The 18,628-nt window shown below is 52.3% G+C and overlaps 1 protein-coding gene across 1 annotated transcript in view; it reads right to left on the reverse strand.

Moving 5' to 3' along the window:
* Nucleotides 1-17,239, reverse strand: part of VASH2 (vasohibin 2) — a 38,677-nt gene extending 21,438 nt beyond the window's left edge. Inside the window, exons 1-4 of the mRNA XM_008701160.2 lie at nt 16,964-17,239; nt 8,010-8,098; nt 3,448-3,504; nt 2,608-2,682 (exon numbers count right to left, since the gene is read on the reverse strand). Coding sequence (XP_008699382.2) covers nt 2,608-2,682; nt 3,448-3,504; nt 8,010-8,098; nt 16,964-17,239 — 497 coding nt within the window. The remainder of the gene's footprint in view (nt 1-2,607; nt 2,683-3,447; nt 3,505-8,009; nt 8,099-16,963) is intronic.
* Nucleotides 17,240-18,628: the final 1,389 nt, after the last annotated feature.

The raw sequence follows: 18,628 nt of genomic DNA on the forward strand, positions 1-18,628 counted from the left end.
TAACGTCAAGAGAGAGAAAACAAGGAAGGACAAGACGGGAGACACAGGCTTCCAAGCAGAAGCCGAGCTGACCCGTTTCAAAGTTGTTGAGGTGCCATTTGTTTCCCAAGAACCCCCAGAGGGGCATGTGGGAGACACAGACAGATGACCCAAGTCATGTCCTTCACTGTGCTCGAGAGAAAAACAGGCCATAGGAATGCTGACAAAGAGCAAAGAGAAAAGACAAAGATGCTGTAACTTTTGGAATTCAGGTCTGTGTTTCTTGTCTGTGTCCAAGAGTCAAATTTCCCTGTGTTCAGCAGTGTGAGCCCCATTCCTCCACCCTTCCCCACCTTCTCGGCACTTCTCTGAAATGTCACATGGTTAAGAACAAAGGAAAACAAAGAGCACACTGTCCTCTGATTTGGACAGGCCCAGAGGCCAGTCACAAGTGTATCCCTCACAATCCCAAAAGAATTGATTAATCCAGGAAAACCTAAAGTAGTGCTTGGGTTTATACAATTGCGCAGGGACGCGGCTACTGTGTAAAGCAAGATGGCCTCCGCCCGTGTGTGGAGTCTGAAGGTGGCTAGTCCGCCCAGGGAAGGGCCCGTGGGCTCTCCCTCCCTGATCCTCCCAGCAAATCCCCAACAACTGCTCACCCTCATTAAACTCACAGGAGGCTCTGCCCAACAGCTGTGCCTGACTCCTGCCACAGAAGAGTCCCCGGGGCCATCTGCCGCTTCCAGTCCGTTCTGCCCTCCAGCTGGGCTCCCTGGACACACATCTCATCTGCTTTGTGAGGAGCAGGAAGGAGGTAGGACAGAACTGTGGGGGAAGGGCCACAATAGGGCTCAAGTTCCCATTTTTCAAATGTCAGTCTGGGCACCTGTGGACAATCTCTTTCAGAGGAGGCCGGCCAGTGCCCTGCAGACTGCAGAGGGCCAGAAACACCCCTTCTCATGAACGTGTCCAGGAGACCAAGCCCACAGACTGCACCTGTCCGCCTGTCCCCAGTCTGATTCTGAGCCACCGGTCCTTCCGCTGACGTCACGCTAGCCCCTTTCTCTCCTGGATTTCCTTCCAGCTCTCTAACTTTCCTTCTTCGTCTCTGTCACGGGCTCATTGTGTCCAACTAGACCAAAAAAGGGTGAGATTTAGTCCTTGAACTTCTCTTCTCGCTCCTTAGACAGCAGCTACCACTCCCTGAATACTCGCAGCTCCCCAATTTCTATTTCCAGTGCAGAGCCCTCTCCCGAGCATCACACCCTGGATACCCCACCCCGACATCCCACCCCTCCCCACGTCTCAAATTGAACATACTCAAATCTGAACTCCTCTCCCCATAAATCTGACTCTCCCCACAAGTCCTTTCCTTGGGCTGCAGCACACTTACCAGATCACCCTGTTTTCCAAGCAGGAAATGTGGGCTCGTTGCCTCTGTCTCCTCCCACACGTAGAGCTAATCAGCCCACATGTGGTGTTGATGACCCCAGCTCCTTCCTCCACCTTCCTGGCTACGGGGCCGAAGTATCTCACCTCTCGGTTGCCCTCATCCCTCCAGCCCATCCTCCACAAACTGTCACCCAATCCAGAAACCGTAATGGCTGACTCCTTCCTCATCAACTCCTGCACTCAGTTGGCTTCTAAGTCCTGGAAATTCTATCTCCTTGATGTCCCCTCACCTCCATTCCCCTGGCCAGGACCATGGCTCAAGCATCTCCATTTCCCTCAGGGAGCGGCCCCAACTGGCTTTGCAGATCCAGCACCTTCTCCAGTCCGCCCTTCAGTCTGCCAGAAGAGCTACCTCTCTAATATGCATGCCTGATCGTGTCGTGCCTCTGCTGCAGAGCCTCCACGGGGGCTGCCCTTGCCTTCCGGAGGAGGGTCATACTCAGCACGGCATTCCACGGCCCACCTGGTCTTTCCTGGGACCACCTCCCAAGTTCATGTCTTGCTGCGTCCCCTTGGTCACCGTCCCTTCCAGCCATCCACCGCAAACGACTGCAAGTTTCTTTGCTCCTCTACCAGATCATATTCTGTTGCCTTCTGATGCCACTAAGTCAGCGCCATCACAGCTTTTCTGGACCATATTTCCCACAGGCTGAGGAGCCAGGAGTCTGGCAGAAAGGGGAACAGAAAGTATGGGAGAGCCCAGACCCTTGTTTCAGCTCTACGTTCCGCAGAGTCAAGACACTATGCCATTGCTTGGTCTCCTCCACAATCCATTCTTAGAACTTTCCCCAGAGATGCGTTTGGATAACCCCACTTCCCCTCGAGTAGCTACTATCCTGTTGAAATGCCAGAGACATGCAAAAAATAATGATACATGCTCTCTGGGCAGTCCCTCTAAGTTGGAATTCTCCCATTGACTAGTGGATCTGGCCTGTGAGCTGGGCCTGGTGCAGCTAACAGTTTACATTGACGATGAACCAAGGAACCAAGCTCTGATTTGGTTCAACTGCAGAAAGTGAAAGTTAAAGAGAAGCACCAGGGGAGCTGGATACTTTCCCCGAAGGAGACAATGCATATCACCTCTGTGAGTCTAGGACAACGAAGGCACAATGGGCCCCATAGTGAGGCCACCCTCTATGGAGTAAACTTGAGCAAACATAACTTCAAGGATACATGCCCAGGATGACAGCTTCAAGGCATTTGATAGGCAAGGACTCCCGAGTCATTTCTTTCGCTGTTTCCATTAACCTGTAGGGTAGAGCACAGCAAACCATCTCACGACTTATTTGATTATGCAGTTTGTCTGTCGGTCAATCCATCAAGGTGCCTATCTCCACACCCAGTGCCATGCAGCATTAGAGAGGGAAAGGACAGAGCTCACTATGCAGGACGCCACAGCCAAAGGACATCTGGACCCGGCCGAACTAAATGCCTAAATTCTCCACTCCTCTCCCCAAGAGTTAGTTCCTGGAGGTTAGTGCCTGTATGCGACAGCATCCTCTCATTGCCCTAGGACAAGGGGCATTACAAAGAGCAAGGAAAGGAGGCCACATAAAGCAAACTTCAGGGCCGCCTGGGGGGCTCAGTTGGTTAAGTGTCCAACTCTTGATCCCAGCTCAGGTCTTTATCCCAGGGTTGTGAGTTCAACCCCTGCATTGGGCTCTACGCTGTGCGTGGAGCCTACTTAAATGATATACTCTGAAACTGCATTGCCAAAAAGAAGCCTGAAATTGTGTGATGCTGGGCTTGAAGCCTACTCAAAAAACAAAAACCAACTTCACAGGCCTCCTGCACCCCTGTAAGAGTTAGTCTCCCCCATGGAGCTTAGCTGTCAAAGTGGCCCATCCCCTAGCCCCTAGCCCCACTGCCAACCTGGCCCTGGGGCACCCCCGCACTCCCACCCCTTACGTACCAGGATGTTAGAGCAGGGGATACAGGGATAAAGGGTGGGAAAGGGAGCTGGCAGCTTTCGAGGAGAGAGGTCCCCTGGCCCACAGATCATGCACCACTTACCCACTCAGCGGTCTCATTTTCCTAATTTCAAAGAACTGGGTCCCTGTATGATTGTATCTGTGTGAAGTATGTAAAGGGAAAGTGACAGAAAACTCCAAAGGACCCGGTGATCCAGCAGAGGAAGCTATGCATTGATTTCTTAAAGGGATGAGGAATGAAGAGTGAGGGGCTTTCTGGAAAGTGTCCAGTAGCCAGAAAGTAGCCAAGAGCCTCTTACTTCTCACTGCCCTTCCCTGAAAATCTAATTTCTAACTTATGCTTCAAAACACCTCGGACCTTTATAATAGTTTTTTTCAATCTGCTCTGTGTTCTGTTTAGTTGAATACATGTCTTCATTCACTTATGAAACTACAAACTCTTTGGGAGTTAGGACCATTTATTTATTATCTTTGTATCACCCACAAAGCCTGGCACAAGTTCAACATATACCAGTTAGCAAATATTATTAAATGAATGAGGAATAAGTGAATAGGTGGGTGGACAGGTGGATGGATAAATGGCTGGATTGGTGGAAGGGTGGATGGATGAATAGAAGGAAGGAGGATGAATGGAATTGACGGAATGGAAAGGTCGGTGGATGGATGTATATAGATGGATGGATGAATGGATGGATCGTTGGATGGATGGTTGGCGGATGGAAAGAATGAATAGAATGGAAGGGTGATGGATTGGAAGGGTGGATGGATGGATAGATAGAAGAGTTGAGGTGGATGGATGGATGGATGGGTGGATGGATGGATAGATAGAAGAGTTGAGGTGGATGGATGGATGGATGGGTGGATGGATGGATGGGTGGATGGATAAATGGATGGAAGGGGTGGATGGAATGGAAGGGAGGATGAAATGGAAAGGTGGACGGATGGTGGGTAAGCAGGTGGGTGGCTGGACGGACAGATGGATGGATGGAAGGAAAGGATGATGGATAGAAGGGTGGGTGGATGGCAGTATGGTTTCTTAATAGTGCACAGTCTCTGCAGCAAAGCTTACTGTGGAGACATCACCTTCATTTCACTGGACTGATACTAGACCATGGTTATTAAGTCTGAGAAGATGACACTATTACCCACAACTTGGGAGTTAGCTGGTTGTCCAGAAAAGTGTCAGGGACTGGCAAGCCTGCACCAGGTCATTCTGAAGGAGACCAAAGATTCCCTGATGTCATGCTCTAGGAAACTAGATCTTGATTTTTTTCAGAGCCTAAAGAAAAGTTGCTTTACACATTTCTCTTTCCTGCCTCAAACAAAATCCTATAGAAAAAAGTGCATGTTGGGAAGGTGCTAATGAATCAAGAAGTTGTAACCTGGCAGGAGGTATGACAGTAGATGTGTGACCCTACAGTGGGACAGGCAGTGGCCGAGGGTGGCGCTGAGCACCCTCCCGGGGAAGGTTAGGATTCCCTCCCGACAGGCATGCCTGACCACTCAGACACAAGCACACGTAACAACTACCGGAGGGTGGGGGGCGGGGGCTCATTATAAGCTGACTCTGGGCTCCACCCCTGGACATTCCAATTTCAGACCATGGTCCTAACCCTCGATGTCATTCAGAGTCACCCCGCCTTGGGCTGTTGTGATGGACGTTCCAGGGTGAGAGCCAGAAGATGAATTTAACAAGCTCGCCGAGCTGTAATTATCAGCACGAGCCATAAGAGAGCCCATCACAGTATGTAGGCTTGCCCAGTTTTCGAAAAATACAATATAAAAAAACCGTCGAGGGAAAAGAGAAAACAAGGGGCTATGTAACCTCATTGTGAAGCAATTTTTTTACTTGACCAAAGATCTTATTCAAACAGTGATATTTCTGGTACATTTAAAGTAGAATTCAGTGGGCAAAAATTGCACCTGTATGCCTTTCTCCCTGTTCATAAATCTAGTCTATACACCTAGTGTATAAAGTGAGACAAACCCATAATAAAATAACAAAAAAGTGCCCGGCCTTCCTTTCTCAGTTCCTTGCAGTTATGAGTCCCAGAAAGTGAGCGGGGGTGGGAAGCCTCTTGTAAACAGCCTTCAGAATGACAGACTGAGCCCGAGCCGACTCTCAGAAGGCCTCTCCCCATGCAGCAGAGCTCAGGAGGCACCTGTCTTTCCAGAAGCCCATGCAAGATCCGCACTCCTGATGGCCGACACTCTGAAGCTGTCAGAAGGGAGGGCAGGATTTGTCTTTTCACGTCCCCAAAAGAGCACGTCTATAGTCAGGGCTGGCCTGGTAGCCAAGCATGCGTTACTGTGTCCAGGACAAAGCCGTAGGAAGTCTCAAGGACCTAAATACAGGCATGCCTCATTTTACCGCCCTTTGCTTTACTGCCCTTTGCAGACACTGTGGTTTCTTGTTTAGTGTTGTTTTGGGTTTTTTTTACAAACTGAAGATTTGTGGCAACCCTGCATCCAGCAAGTCTGTCGGCACCATTTTTCCAATACCATGTGCTCCCTCGGTGTCTCTGTGTCACATTTTGGCAATGCTCACATGTCAAACTTTTTCATTATTATTATAATGTGTTGTGGTGACCTGTGACCAGCGATTGAGACTCACTGGAAGCTCAGAGGACGGTTAGCATTTCTTGACAATAAAAGCTTTTAAATTAAGGGACGTAGACTGCTGTTTTAGATGTGTTATTGCACGCTTTATGTTATTCTAGATATGTTATAGGGCAGTGTCAACATGACTTTTACATGCCCTGGAAACCAAAGAATTCACTGGACTCGCTTTATTGTCATATTCGCTCTCTTGCAGTGGTCTGGAACCAGACCTGCAATGTCTCCAAGGTGTGCCTGTAAAAGTCTGGTCAGAAGAGAAAACACAGAGGTCACACTCTGTCTTCTTTGTGCAGTGGCTCAGACGACCAGGCGACCGGGGTATGATCCCAGCAGCCTGCGGCGCTTTCCCTTTTCCGGCCCTCTCTGCAGTCAGTGATCTAGGTCAGTGACCTTCATCATGGGTCAGAGAAGAAAATGAAAAAGCAGATCCTTCAGGCAAACTGTGAAAAGTTGGCTGAGAACGTGCTGTGGGGTTTATGGGAGAATGAGCAAATGATACGGGAAGCACATGCACATTTGCCCCTAATAGGGCATCCCCAGCCAGGCTCATTCCCTTTCACCTCTGGCTGCATGATCCTTGCGAAGATCATGTCCTAGATAGAAGTGGGGAGCCGTTCTAGTTTCTGTCACCTTCTGGAATGTTCTGTGAGGAGTCAGTCACACCCAAGAAGGCTTGGCTCTTGGGCTCCAAGGCTATCCTGGCAGAAGTTTATGCTGCGCTCCCCAGGGGTCCCAGTCTGGGGATCAGCACCAATAGCAGATATCCTGTTCAGGGTTAAGGCTGTTGGCTTCACCCCTGGAGGCTGGTGTCACCTCCCCCTCTACTATTGCTTCAGGATTCCACTGGGAAGATGCCATGCAGGGGAGTTCATCATCTGTGAAGGGGGCACTGAGAGGCTAATGAGGTAATCTGCCTACTGAAATCAGTAGCAATTGGCATTACCCCCCTCTGGTATGCCCTTCCCTTCAGAGAAGACATAAAAATCCACAGGAAAGATTCTTGCACATAGCACAGAGAGGAAGGGCCTCTGCTGGGCACGTGGGACATGTGTGCGGTGCCCCATGGACTCCTTTCTGCTGAATTCTATGTCTTTCGGGACAAAGGACAGAGGTCAGCAGAGAACTGACCTCTTGGACAATGTGCTGGGGGCTAGGGTGCCAACAGCTGCATCAGTAGGGCATCTGATGCTGGCTTCGTTCTGAGATGTTCACGGACGTGGGCGAACGGTCTGTCCGTCTCACAGACACCTCTGACAGCCCAGCTCCCATCTGATTCCTATTCCTGAAAAAAGTACCAGCAGTGGCCAATGAACCAGCCGCCTCTGCTCCTTTGTTCTTACAGTGCTGCTGGTGCGGGCCCACAGAACAGATCTAATCCTGGCTACAGACAAGCCAAAGACACTGGCAGAGAGAAGGACCAGAGTCCACTGGTCTGAATTCAGCCTGAACCCACGGGGCTTCTCCATGCTTCTCCAAGCTCACATGAGGGGAGAGGACCCCCATCCCAGGGCCCCATTTCTTCCTGAGGAAGGGAGCAAGGCTGCTGGTCTGGGGCACCTAGGGAGCCAAAGGCAGCACCGGGTGGATCTTCTACAGATTATGAGCGGTCAGGATGAAGGCAGGAAAGTGAGAAAGGAAAGAAAAAGAGCAGAAAGAAGCTCAGGAGAGAAGAGGGAGAAAGACAGACCATAGAGGAAGAGAGGAGGAGGGAAACAAAGATGACTGAGGAGGGGAGAGGGGAAAGGGAAGAGGAAGGAAGGAAGAGGGGCTCCAGGTGGGCACCGCTGCCTCACCGTGCCTTGCCGTCCTGGCCCGCACCTGCCTAACGGGGGAAGGGTCTGATCATTGCAAGTCCCTCCCCTATCATCATGCCTTCCAGAGGCACACTGGGGCATCCCTCTATGCCTGGCCTCACCAACCTTAGAGAGCATTTGCTGACCAGCTGGGGACAGACCTGCCACCAGGCTCAAGATCGCCACGCCCGTGCCCTGGCTGGGTCTGCCCAGACCCTAGTCGGAAGGATACTGTAGTGTCTTCATGTAGGTCTGGATTGCCTGCAGCCAGTCTGGGATCGTCATCGACAGCCTGTAGTTCGGAACCTGGGGTACTGAAGGCTGCAAAGAAGTAGAGAGAACTCTTCATCAAGGAGATGCTCCGGGACCCCAGGTCTGAGGGCAGCCACGGGGCTGAAAGCACCAGAGAGCTGCTCCTGACAGCAGACGGCCCCTGCACCAGGTTTCCCCAGACCACGTGGTCCCTTGCCGAAGTTCTGCTTCTCTGAGTTCCCTCCATGCACTGTGCCCTGGGCACCATGGCTCTCTCTGGCCCTCTGTGGGTTGTGAATGTGAACACAGCCTGCCTCCCCACGGGAGCCTCAGCGTCGTCTCCTTGAAGGCAAGGACCATGTCCTACAGTGTCTGCCACTCAGCCTGGCCCAGGATGTTCACAGGCATGCCCCGGGACCCCTCACATTTTTACTGCATGACTATACCTTCTGCTGCATGGCTGGTATGACCCATTATATTCCAGGACACCACCGAATACAAGATGTCTGGTGCCCTGAAGAAATGCAGCATGGCCCCACACGTGTCATCTCTCCTCAACACCATGCCCGTCGCGGCCCTTCCCTGAGTTTGGACAAGTGGATTAGAAAAGATTTCCCTCTTGCCGTGACTTTTCCCAGGTGAGTGCAGTCCCTCTGACTCATGAGCCATCTTACCCTTTCACCCCTTACAGCTGACCAGGCACCTCTTGTTTTCCTCGCCTGCCCCTTGGTCACCACCCACCGAGTGTCTGCGACTGAGCGCACAAAGTTCTAACACTACTGGGAAAAGAAAGGAGCAACAGCAGGCAAGGACTGCAAAGAGGGAGGTAAGTGCCTCTTCTCAGGAATTTAGAGCGAAGACCCCAGCTCTGAGACACCAGGCCGCTCTGAGCACCCCTGCCAGCGAGGCCAAGAGCAAGAATGAGCAGGGCCTTCGAAGCCAGCCCTTCCTTTCCTGGGAAGCAAGGGACGGTGTGTGCTTTCTCCTCCCTCTATGCTTCTCAGTCTTTTAAGCTTGGCCTCCGGCGGGGCGGGGCTGTTGGTGACAGAGAGGCTCGGTCCCCCGTGAGCCTGTGGCTCTGGCAGAGCTGCCGCCAGGAAGGAAAGGGGAGGCTCCTCCAGGCTTAAGCCACTTAGGGAGGAGCAGAAGGGGCCACAGGACGGATTAGTTCATCCTTGAGAAAACAGGGAAAGGGAGGCCCTGGGGATTTAGTGCTTAGATGATGGAAGGAGAAGCCGCTGGTGGAGAGACTCGGGGACAGTGCCGGGCAGCCTGGCTGGGCACCAGAGACAAACACCGCCGAAGGACATGCCCTGGCACTCTCCCTGCACTCCAGGCTCAGGCCCCCGCAGTAAGGCTGGAGGGTGCCCTGCCCCTGGGCCTGCGGCGGGGCCCCTTGCATAATTCTAGGCCTTCCACACCTTCTGCATCTTTCGCTGCATTTACTTAAAATGCTCCTTGACATTCGCTTCCTCTCAGTGCTTCTCTTTCCTCTTGGTTTTGCAACTTTCTACGTCACGGCAACTGCCCCTTCAGCAGAAAGGAAACTAGTCACACGTCCTATTTCGCAGCCAAGGTGAGTGTGTGTGTGAATGTGGGGGGGGGGTGTACACGCATGCACAGCTGTTCTGCAAACTACATTTTGTTTACAACATATCCACTCAAATCACATTTCTGTCTTGGAGAGTAATTGTGGGGAGCAAAATATTCCCCCGTGACCATTCACTCACGTGACCCTTCCACACGTTCAGGTGCACGTGCACACCGATGAGATGTATGTATGATGTATTATGAAATGTATCCTTATATTCCTGCCCTTACAAACACTAGAAGTGTCAATCTTGTCCTTGCTTTTGCAGTAACAGCCACTGATCTGCCCATACCTGGAATTCTGTGTAAGAATTTGCCAGAGATTTCACAGAGAAGTGAGGAGAGAAGGGGAGATGTGACAAACATTTCTTTAGCACCTGCTATGTTCCAAGCTCTAGTCCAGGGGGAGGAAACACAGAGATGGAGGAAGAAAGGAGGGAAATTAGACAGCACAACATATTTCTACACAGAAAAGTGCTGTTTGTACCTATTTAATACAAAAGATGGTAAGCATGGGGAAATGACCCCCCCTCCCAAGAATCACCAGTCACCTAAGGGATCCTCAGAGGGGTGTCCCTTGGTCACAGCCTTGCCATAGCCACAGGGACTTGGTTCAGAGGTGGCTATGGGGGCCAACCACCAAATTATTTCAACTCCCCCAAGCCCAACAGAGCCCACAAGAGCCAGATGGTGGGGTAGGAGTCACGCAGCAGCTGGTCCTCAGAATAGCAGCCCGGTGGCGCCCAAGGGCTTTTAAAAACAGCTGCCTGGTTACCTCAGGCCCGGCTGAGAGAGTGCAGGCGCTGTGGCCACATTCCACAAGCCCAGCTGGGGATCAGGGCTGTGGTGGGGAGAGGAGCTGAGACAGCTGAGGGGCTGATGTCATCAGACTACAACTCACCCTGCTGTCTGGGAGAGCTGGCTGGGGCTCAGGCTGGGGGCTGGCGCCCAACCAGCACTTCAGGTCACCGATGCCCCCACAGGACGATGGACCAGGCGGCCCCCTTGGCCAGTAATTATGAGACAGACACAAGATCCAAGTCCCTGCTCCGTCACCTACTGGCTGCGGACCCTGTCGAGCTCCATGACGTCTCTAAGCTTCTGTTTCTTTCCTGATAAAATAGGAGAATATCACCTACTTCAGACCTTCTGGGCCGGTTGTGAAGACTGTGGGACCTAATGTACAAAGCAGGCAACTGGGGATTGGCACTTGGTACTCTAGAAGGGTAGGCTATGTTATTATTCATCAACGATGTGTTTTCGGGACCTAGACTGGGGAAGCCTGAATGGTCTTCGCTTCTGGAACTGGAAGACAGAATCAGCAGGACTTGAGTCTCTGCACACTCAACATGGAACATCATGAAGATGCCTTCTCACCCTAATGGAAGAGGAGAACACATCCACTTCCCCCTTGGGGACACATCTTGACCATGAGCTAATATCCTTAATTCATGAACAGTTCATACAAAGTTATAAGAAAATACTTCAGGGGCGCCTGGCTGGCTCAGTCGGTAAAGCATGCGACTCTTGATCTCCGGGGTCATGAGTTTGAGCCCCACATTGGGTGTAGCTTATTTTTAAAAATGTGGTCAATACATACAATGGAATATTATTTGGCCTTAAAAAAGAACATTTTGACACAAGCTACCACATGGATGAACTTTGAGGCCATGCTATGTGAAATAAGCAAAACATAAAAGGACAAATATCATATGATACCTCTTACACAGTCGTCCCCCTTTATCCACGGGGCGTATGTTCTGAGACCCCCCCACGGACGCCTAAATCTGCAGAGAGTGCCAAACTCTATATATACCATGTCATTTCCCATGCATACATATGCCTACGGTAATGTTTCATTTATAAATTAGGCACAGTAAGGAGATGAAAACTATCAATAAAATAGAACAAGGATAACAATTTACTGGAATAAAAATTACGTGAATATGATCTTTCTCAAAATCTCTTATTGTAGTGAGCTCATCCTTCTTGAGATAGGAGGTGATAAAATGCCTACCTAATGAGATGAAGTGAGGGGAATGACGTAGGCATCGTGACCGGGCGTTAGGCTACTAGTGACCTTCTTCTTTTTTTTTTTTTTTAAAGATTTTATTTATTTATGTGACAGAGAGACAGTCAGCAAGAGAGGGAACACAGCAGGGGAGTGGGAGAGGAAGAAGCAGGCTCCCAGAGGAGGAGCCTGATGTGGGACTCGATCCCATAACGCCAGGATCACGCCCTGAGCCGAAGGCAGACGCTTAACAACTGCGCTACCCAGGCGCCCCCTACTAGTGACCTTCTGACCACAGGTCAGAAAGAGGATCCTCTGCTTCCAGACCGTGGGTAACCATGGGTGATGGAAACCATAGAAAGCGAAACAGTAGGAGGCTTCCACAGTAATCAAATTCATACAGACAGAAAGCGGAAGGGTGGTTGCCGGGGACAGAGGGGAGAGAGGAAGAGGGAATTAGCATTTACCGCGTACAAAGTTTCAGCTAGGGAAGAAGGAAAAGTTCTGGAGATGGAACACAACAGTGTGAATTGCTTAATGCACAGATCTGTATACTTGAAGGTGATTAAAATGGTAAATTATATGTTATGTATATTTTACCACGATTTTTAAAAACAGTCATGAAAAGACAATTCACAAAAGAAGTGAATAGATATTTGAAAAAAATTTTCAAGCTCATTAATAATTTAAGATATGCAAAGTAAAGGGGTGCCTGGGTGGCTCAGTAGGTTAAGTGTCTGCCTTCGGCTCAGGTCATGATCCCAGGGTCCTGGGATCAAGTTCCACACCGGGCTCCCTGCTCAGTGGGGAGTCTGCTTCTCCCTCTGCCTGCCACTCCCCCTGCTTGCGCTCTCTCTCTCTCTTTCTCTGTGACAAATAAATAAATAAATAAATAAATAAAATCTTAAAAAAAAAAAGAAAAAGAAAAATGCAAAGTGAAGCCACTGCAAAATGCCATTTTCACCTCCAATTAGTAGAGATACTATGAAATGTGGAGGCCTGAGGCTGACCCGGATGTTCTTATAAGGCATGATGGGAACACAAACTGGTACAAGCTTTTTATAAAATGCCCATAACACACTCTTTTCTTTTTTTTTCCTCCCTGACGCATCCTAAGAGTTCCCCTTCATGTTTTTTTCCTGCCCTGTTTCACCTGAAACCCCAGCCTAGATTTTCCAGGGCACTTCTCCTCAAGGTTCCTGCCTCCTGCCACCTGCAACCAGCCCCTCAAGTCACAGCCCAGCTGACGAAGGCAGAATCCAGAGGGAAGAGATCGAAACCAGCCTCTCTCCACAGGCACTGTGCCGATGGTCTGCGGTTGGGGGCCCTGGGAAGTGGGGGCAGGTGGCAAGAGTGGGCAAGACGGGAACACAGTTATTGAAGAATAATGAAACCAACCCCAGGCAAGGCTTCTGTGGTCAGGCTCTCTCTCGTCCCATTCTTGGCAAACACAACTACCTATCCAAAGAATGCAGGGAGAAATGATGTGAATAGACGTAGGTGTGTACCTGGCATCACCATAAGCAAGAGAAGGGGGAAGGCAGAAAAGGAAGCAGGGGGGCAAGCCAGAACAGTCGGCACCAGGAATCTTCAATAAGAAAGAACAAGGAGGAAGCAAAGCCTTTTGCTGTCCCTGCTCTGGGAAATACAGGTGATTATGCAGACACGCCAGGCAGAAGAATCTTCTCTGGCAACTTGGAGAAGCAGCACAGAACGTCACTCGTGAGCCCAGGACGGACCCAGTCCTCTGCATCAGGGGCAGCCCGGAGCCTGTGCATGGTGGCCTGGTATGGAGCTCTGGGGGTCTCAACCTTGGGCCAAGCAGGAAGGACAGGCCATGGTTCTGAATCGAAGACAGAGGCGGGAGTGAGCTGCCTGTGTGAGCTAGCAGGGGACAGAAATGGGGCCCTGACGGCAAACTCTCCCCCCACAGTCTCACACTTCCCCGCTCAGGCAGAGCTGAGTCCTCTAAAAGTGAATTCTTTCCCAATTTAGAATCGACATGAGAACAAGGCACAAAAACATGGGGTCTATAAGAAACCATTGCTGTCTCCTGCTGCATCCATTCTCGTCGCCCCTTGGAGAGTCCAGCTCAGCCAGGAGAGAAGAAGGAGGAGCTCCTTCCTCGCACACCCTGCTGTTCCTTCCAGGCCAGCCAGGCCTGCCTCTCCCTTCTCTTCCTCTGTCATCCTCCAACTGACTCTGCTGCTTTATCGTACTTTCCCTGAAAAGCCCGGGCCTTCATGTAGTCAGCTGTTAACTTGGACCCAGTAACCATCAGGGGGAGAGGCCTGCAGTCACACATTGAAAAGGAGGGCTTGCAGAAGAGGTGAGCCCCCTGCACCCCCCTCCCCCGCTCCTGCCCAGGTAGGGGCGCCTGGACCTGTGGGCAGACCTTCCCATGGCAGCTCACAAAATATCCTGCAAAGAAGTATCATTCAGTCCTCCTCCTAAACCTCTGGTACCTTCCCTGTCCTCTTTTGTCAAAAATGTTAACCTGAGGGGCGCCTGGGTGGCACAGCGGTTGAGCGTCTGCCTTCGGCTCAGGGCGTGATCCCGGCGTTATGGGATCGAGCCCCACATCAGGCTCCTCCGCTATGAGCCTGCTTCTTCCTCTCCCACTCCCCCTGCTTGTGTTCCCTCTCTCGCTGGCTGTCTCTGTCCTGTCGAATAAATAAAATCTTTAAAAAAAAAAAAATGTTAGCCTGAAACTCTCGAACCCTTTATCACCACCCCACCACCCCTTGCTGCAAAATCCTCAGCAAGACACTGGTTAAAGGAGAAAAGGACATGGACCCAAAGGAAAAAGTCTGCCAAGCTGAGTGTAAGAACAACCCTTGGACCAGGAGCTGTTTTGAAGCTGTGCCCATCTCAGGACCTAGGTAGGGGTCAGGGGTTGGGGAATGTCAGGACCTGGGAGAAGGGGATGCCAAGATGGAGCTGGGGGTGGAGAACCAGCTATTATGATGCAATGTAAGAGAGAGAAATGTTCTTTATTTAGGTTCAAAAAGCCAAGGCCCATGTTTGGCCTGGGATTTTTCTGACTTGGCAGGAGTTCTCATGAGACTTCAAGTTACTGTGAAGAGATAAGACAGTGTGGCTGCTATATAAAAAAGGGAACTTTTTTTTTTTTTTAAAGAAGGCAGCATTCAGTCACAATAATGGAAGCGTCAAGTATGGATCTCAGGGAAGAGCAATCTGTGTTCTAACTGCTCAGACAGCATTGAGAAGACTGTGTTTCATACATGCTTATTTTAGTGGACTGACTGGTGACAAACTAGCAGGTGTCCTAGAAAGAGGAGAGTGCTTTGATCTGGGAACTGTGACACTAAGACACAGTGAAAGGAGCTACATGAGGACAAAGGACTAAAGGAAGATGCGGAATGACAGAAGGTCAAGGTCCTGAGGACTTGTTCTAAGTCAACTCTGTTGTCACACAGCTCAGCACTGGAGACCTGGAGACACAAGGGTCATAACGTCAAGGGATTGAAGAGCTGGAAAGAACTTTATATGAAATCTGTTCTACTCCCATTTTACAGATGAAAAAACTAAGGCCAGAGATTTTAAGTGAGTGACTGAAGCCACAAAGCCCATAGGTAGTACAACCAGGACTAGAATTCAGTCCCTTAATTTTTACTCCAAGTCCCCTCCTTACTCCAAGAGCACCATGTCGTAACATTCTAGGGAGCTGTGAGTAGCGAAGGAGGTCGACGTGTGCTGCCCTGATTCAAAGGGCAACGCAAGAATCAGTGATGACGTGGGGCTGAAGGTGAAGAAGGAAAATGTCTGTGCCACCAAAGAAAAGAGTTTCCGAACAACCAAAACCCAAATCTGGCCAGGCACCGGGGCCAAGCTGCCCTGTGAGGTGATGAGCCCCCCATCCCAAAAAAGTCTCTGGGAAGAAGAAGGGATTCTGCTGAGAGGCAGGAGACTGGTCTCCACCAAAACAAACATTCCCTGATTCCCATGGAGAAAAGGGGTCCCCGTACACATGGCCAGGAGGAAGCCACAGTTAGAAGCAGGGTCAGTGCTCAGGAGGATGAATTAGAATGGGAGCATGGGACAGTAGGAACAGGACTCTGTCTCCTGTGGCCACCTCTCTCCCAGGGTTAAAGGGCTCCTAGGTCCTCCTTAAGTAAAGCAAGACTCACTCAAGCAAGGACAAAATCTGAAGTCAGAACTGCCAGCCGAGACCAGTGCTGTTCTCGTGCTCAAAGAAAACCCAGCAAGGGTAATTACAGCTGACACAGAAGCAGGAAAGATCCTGGGCATCGGGCATAATGAAGATCTCTCGACCTGCTGTATTAAAGCACTGACTGACTGCAGCAGGAAGCTTCTGGGCTCTGTCACTTCCTCCAAGGGCACACACAGCTCTCTGGCCTGCAGGGCTCAGATGCTCAGGTCACCAGATGCTCCAGGTTGGGGACTCAGCCAGATGGCCTTTCAGGTCTCAGGTCTGGCATTCCTAGACCAGCCCAGGAATCTTCTCAGCCACACCAGTGTCCCCAGGGGTCAACGGAAACCATCTGCCATGACATAACCCCCAGGCTCTGCAGCATTTCTCTGCAGCTTGCATTTTGATGTCTCAGAGAGTGACCACTGCACACCTCCCTCCCTCCGCCTTACTAACTATATCCTTGGCCACCAAACTCAGTCTGCTCACTGGCTTCTCTCCAAGGTAAAAAGAGTTTCACTCCTGAGCCTCTTTTCTCTGTCCAGTGAGACTAATGCATCATGTGCACTGGAAAGTCCCTTTCAAGCAATAGCCAAAACTCTTCTTCTTTTCTTGGAGCTCAGATAAGCTGGGAAAAGAGACAGTTCACCGCTTTGCAAGTTTCAGAGGTGAAAGTCACTGTCATGAAAAAAAAATTGGCAGAGAGTCTAGAAATGATTCACGCTGAGAAGTCTGACTGGTTGATTGCAAAATTCATTCACAGCCTGATAAATCATTTGCGAGGGAGAGACTGCAAAGAGGAAAATTAGGGTGGGATCCCTAGGGGGGCCCTGTGCATTCTTGACACTGCCGGTGTTACCTGGTGGCTACAGCTTTTGCTGGAGAAGGATGTACATGGGGGTGAGCAAACAGAGTCTGGCCTGAGATTTAAAGAACCCTTGGCACGACCGGACCCCACAGTCCCAGGACAGCAAGCCCTCTACCTCTCCCTCCCCCATTTCTAAGGCTTCCAAGACAAACATCTCAATTAAGCGAAGGGGGTGAGGAGCATAAGAGAGTTCAGAGCGGGACCAGGAAAATGGACATCGCCTCTACTTGCTATGCAGACTGAAGTGTTCCCATCATTGCCCACCCCACCCCGTCCATCGAAGCCTCTGACCTTTGCCAAGAAGGTGGCGTTCCTGATGGCGCCCACCATTTCTCCCCCCTTGGGGTGCACCTTGGCCACGTGCATCCACATGCGCTCCCAGGTGTGGCTGTCGATGGGGAAGCCGCTCTTGTTAACGTGAAACAGCACCCCGCCGTCTTTGTCCTCCTCCTCCGAGCCCCCGCTGGTGGCGAGGCTCACGGGCCGCGCGTGGCTGCTCCGGGACCGGGTGCCTTTGGCGCCTTTGGGGTGGGGGCAGCGGTGAGTGCCGGCCGCGGAGCCGGTCATGGTGTGGCCGGGGCGGGGCGGGGCGAGGGGTAGGGGGCGCGCGGCGGCGGCGGCGGCGGCGGGGGGCGTGTGCGCGCGGGCGCGGCGCGGGTATCAGCGCCCCGCGGGGATGGCCTTCTCCATGCCTCTGGCTTCCGCAGGACGCGCGAACCGGGAGCTCCGCTTACGGGCCGAGCCTGAAATCAGTGGAGACACAGCACACACCACGGGTGAGTGGACACCAGAGGAACCGAGGCGGGGGCTGTGTCCAACGGCGGTGGGGCCTCGGAGTGGCCCCGCGTCACTCCCCGCTCCCCCCCGCGCGCCGACAGACCCCCTCCAGGAATTGCACAAGGGCTTGCAGCCCTGCAATTCCCGCGGAAGGCGACTCGAATTTTGCCCCAAAGCTTCACACGCCGCGAGACACCGTGAGGGGGATCCAAGGAGCCGGGAGGATGCGGAGTGGACTGGTAGAGAGAAGAAAGACAGCTCGTGCTGCGTGAAGGAGCAGGAGGTCCCCGCAAGGCTCCACGCATTCCTTGGTGCCAGGTGTGGCGGAGCGCCAGCCGAGCCCAGAACGTGCCGGCACGTGAGCGCCCGGGCTGCCGCGAGGGCGCAGCGGCAGCCTCGGCTTGCAAAGGCGGCCGCGTTTCCGCCCGGAGGCCCTCCCGGAGCGGGTGGGCGAGGGCCGGCTGCAGCCCCCAGGCGCCGGTGCAAGTGGCCCCACCCGCCCCTCTCCCCGAGTTCCAGCGCCGGGCACCCGGGGGACTAGCTGCGGGCGGGGCGCGAGGCGGGCGCGCCGCAGCTCCCGGACCCTACCTCGGGCCGGCCGGCCTCATGGCCGCGGAGCTTCTCCGGGCGGCGGGGGCTGCTGCGGCGACTGCGGCTGCGGGGCCTGGGCCTGGGGCTGCTGGGGCTGCTGGGGCTGCCGCGGCCGTCGCCTCATTCCATGTCCCATTCTCGAATGTTATTCTGTGACATATAACCGAGTCACCCGGGCAGCCGCCGATGTTCCGAACGCGTCCATTGGCCACCGCAACAAAGAGGGGCGGGTCCCGGGCTCGGGACTCTACAACCGGGAGCTCCGCGACGCTCTGATTGGCTCCGGGGGTTCCCGGGCAGGAGGGGAGAGGAGCAGGGGGAGCTGGGCGGCCACGCGAAATCCGATCGCTGTCTTGTCCTGGGCGCCCCGCGGGGCTGGAGCGTTTTTTCATGGGACTTAAGACGGAGTTTCCCCAGGGATGGTGGCACTGCGAAGGTTTGCAGCTGTGGGAAGCAGTGGAGAAACAAGCCACCCAAGAAGTGACCCCGGAGGTATTGGAGCGCTTGTCCTTAGAACTTAGTTCCCTGAGGAAGGCTGGACACAGTCACCGGGCCCTAGCAGGGAGTGATGGACGGTTTAGGCAGGGA

The sequence above is a fragment of the Ursus maritimus genome, unplaced genomic scaffold, assembly GCF_017311325.1.
Source record: "Ursus maritimus isolate PB19 unplaced genomic scaffold, ASM1731132v1 scaffold_2, whole genome shotgun sequence".
Classification (NCBI taxonomy): Eukaryota; Metazoa; Chordata; class Mammalia; order Carnivora; family Ursidae; genus Ursus; species Ursus maritimus.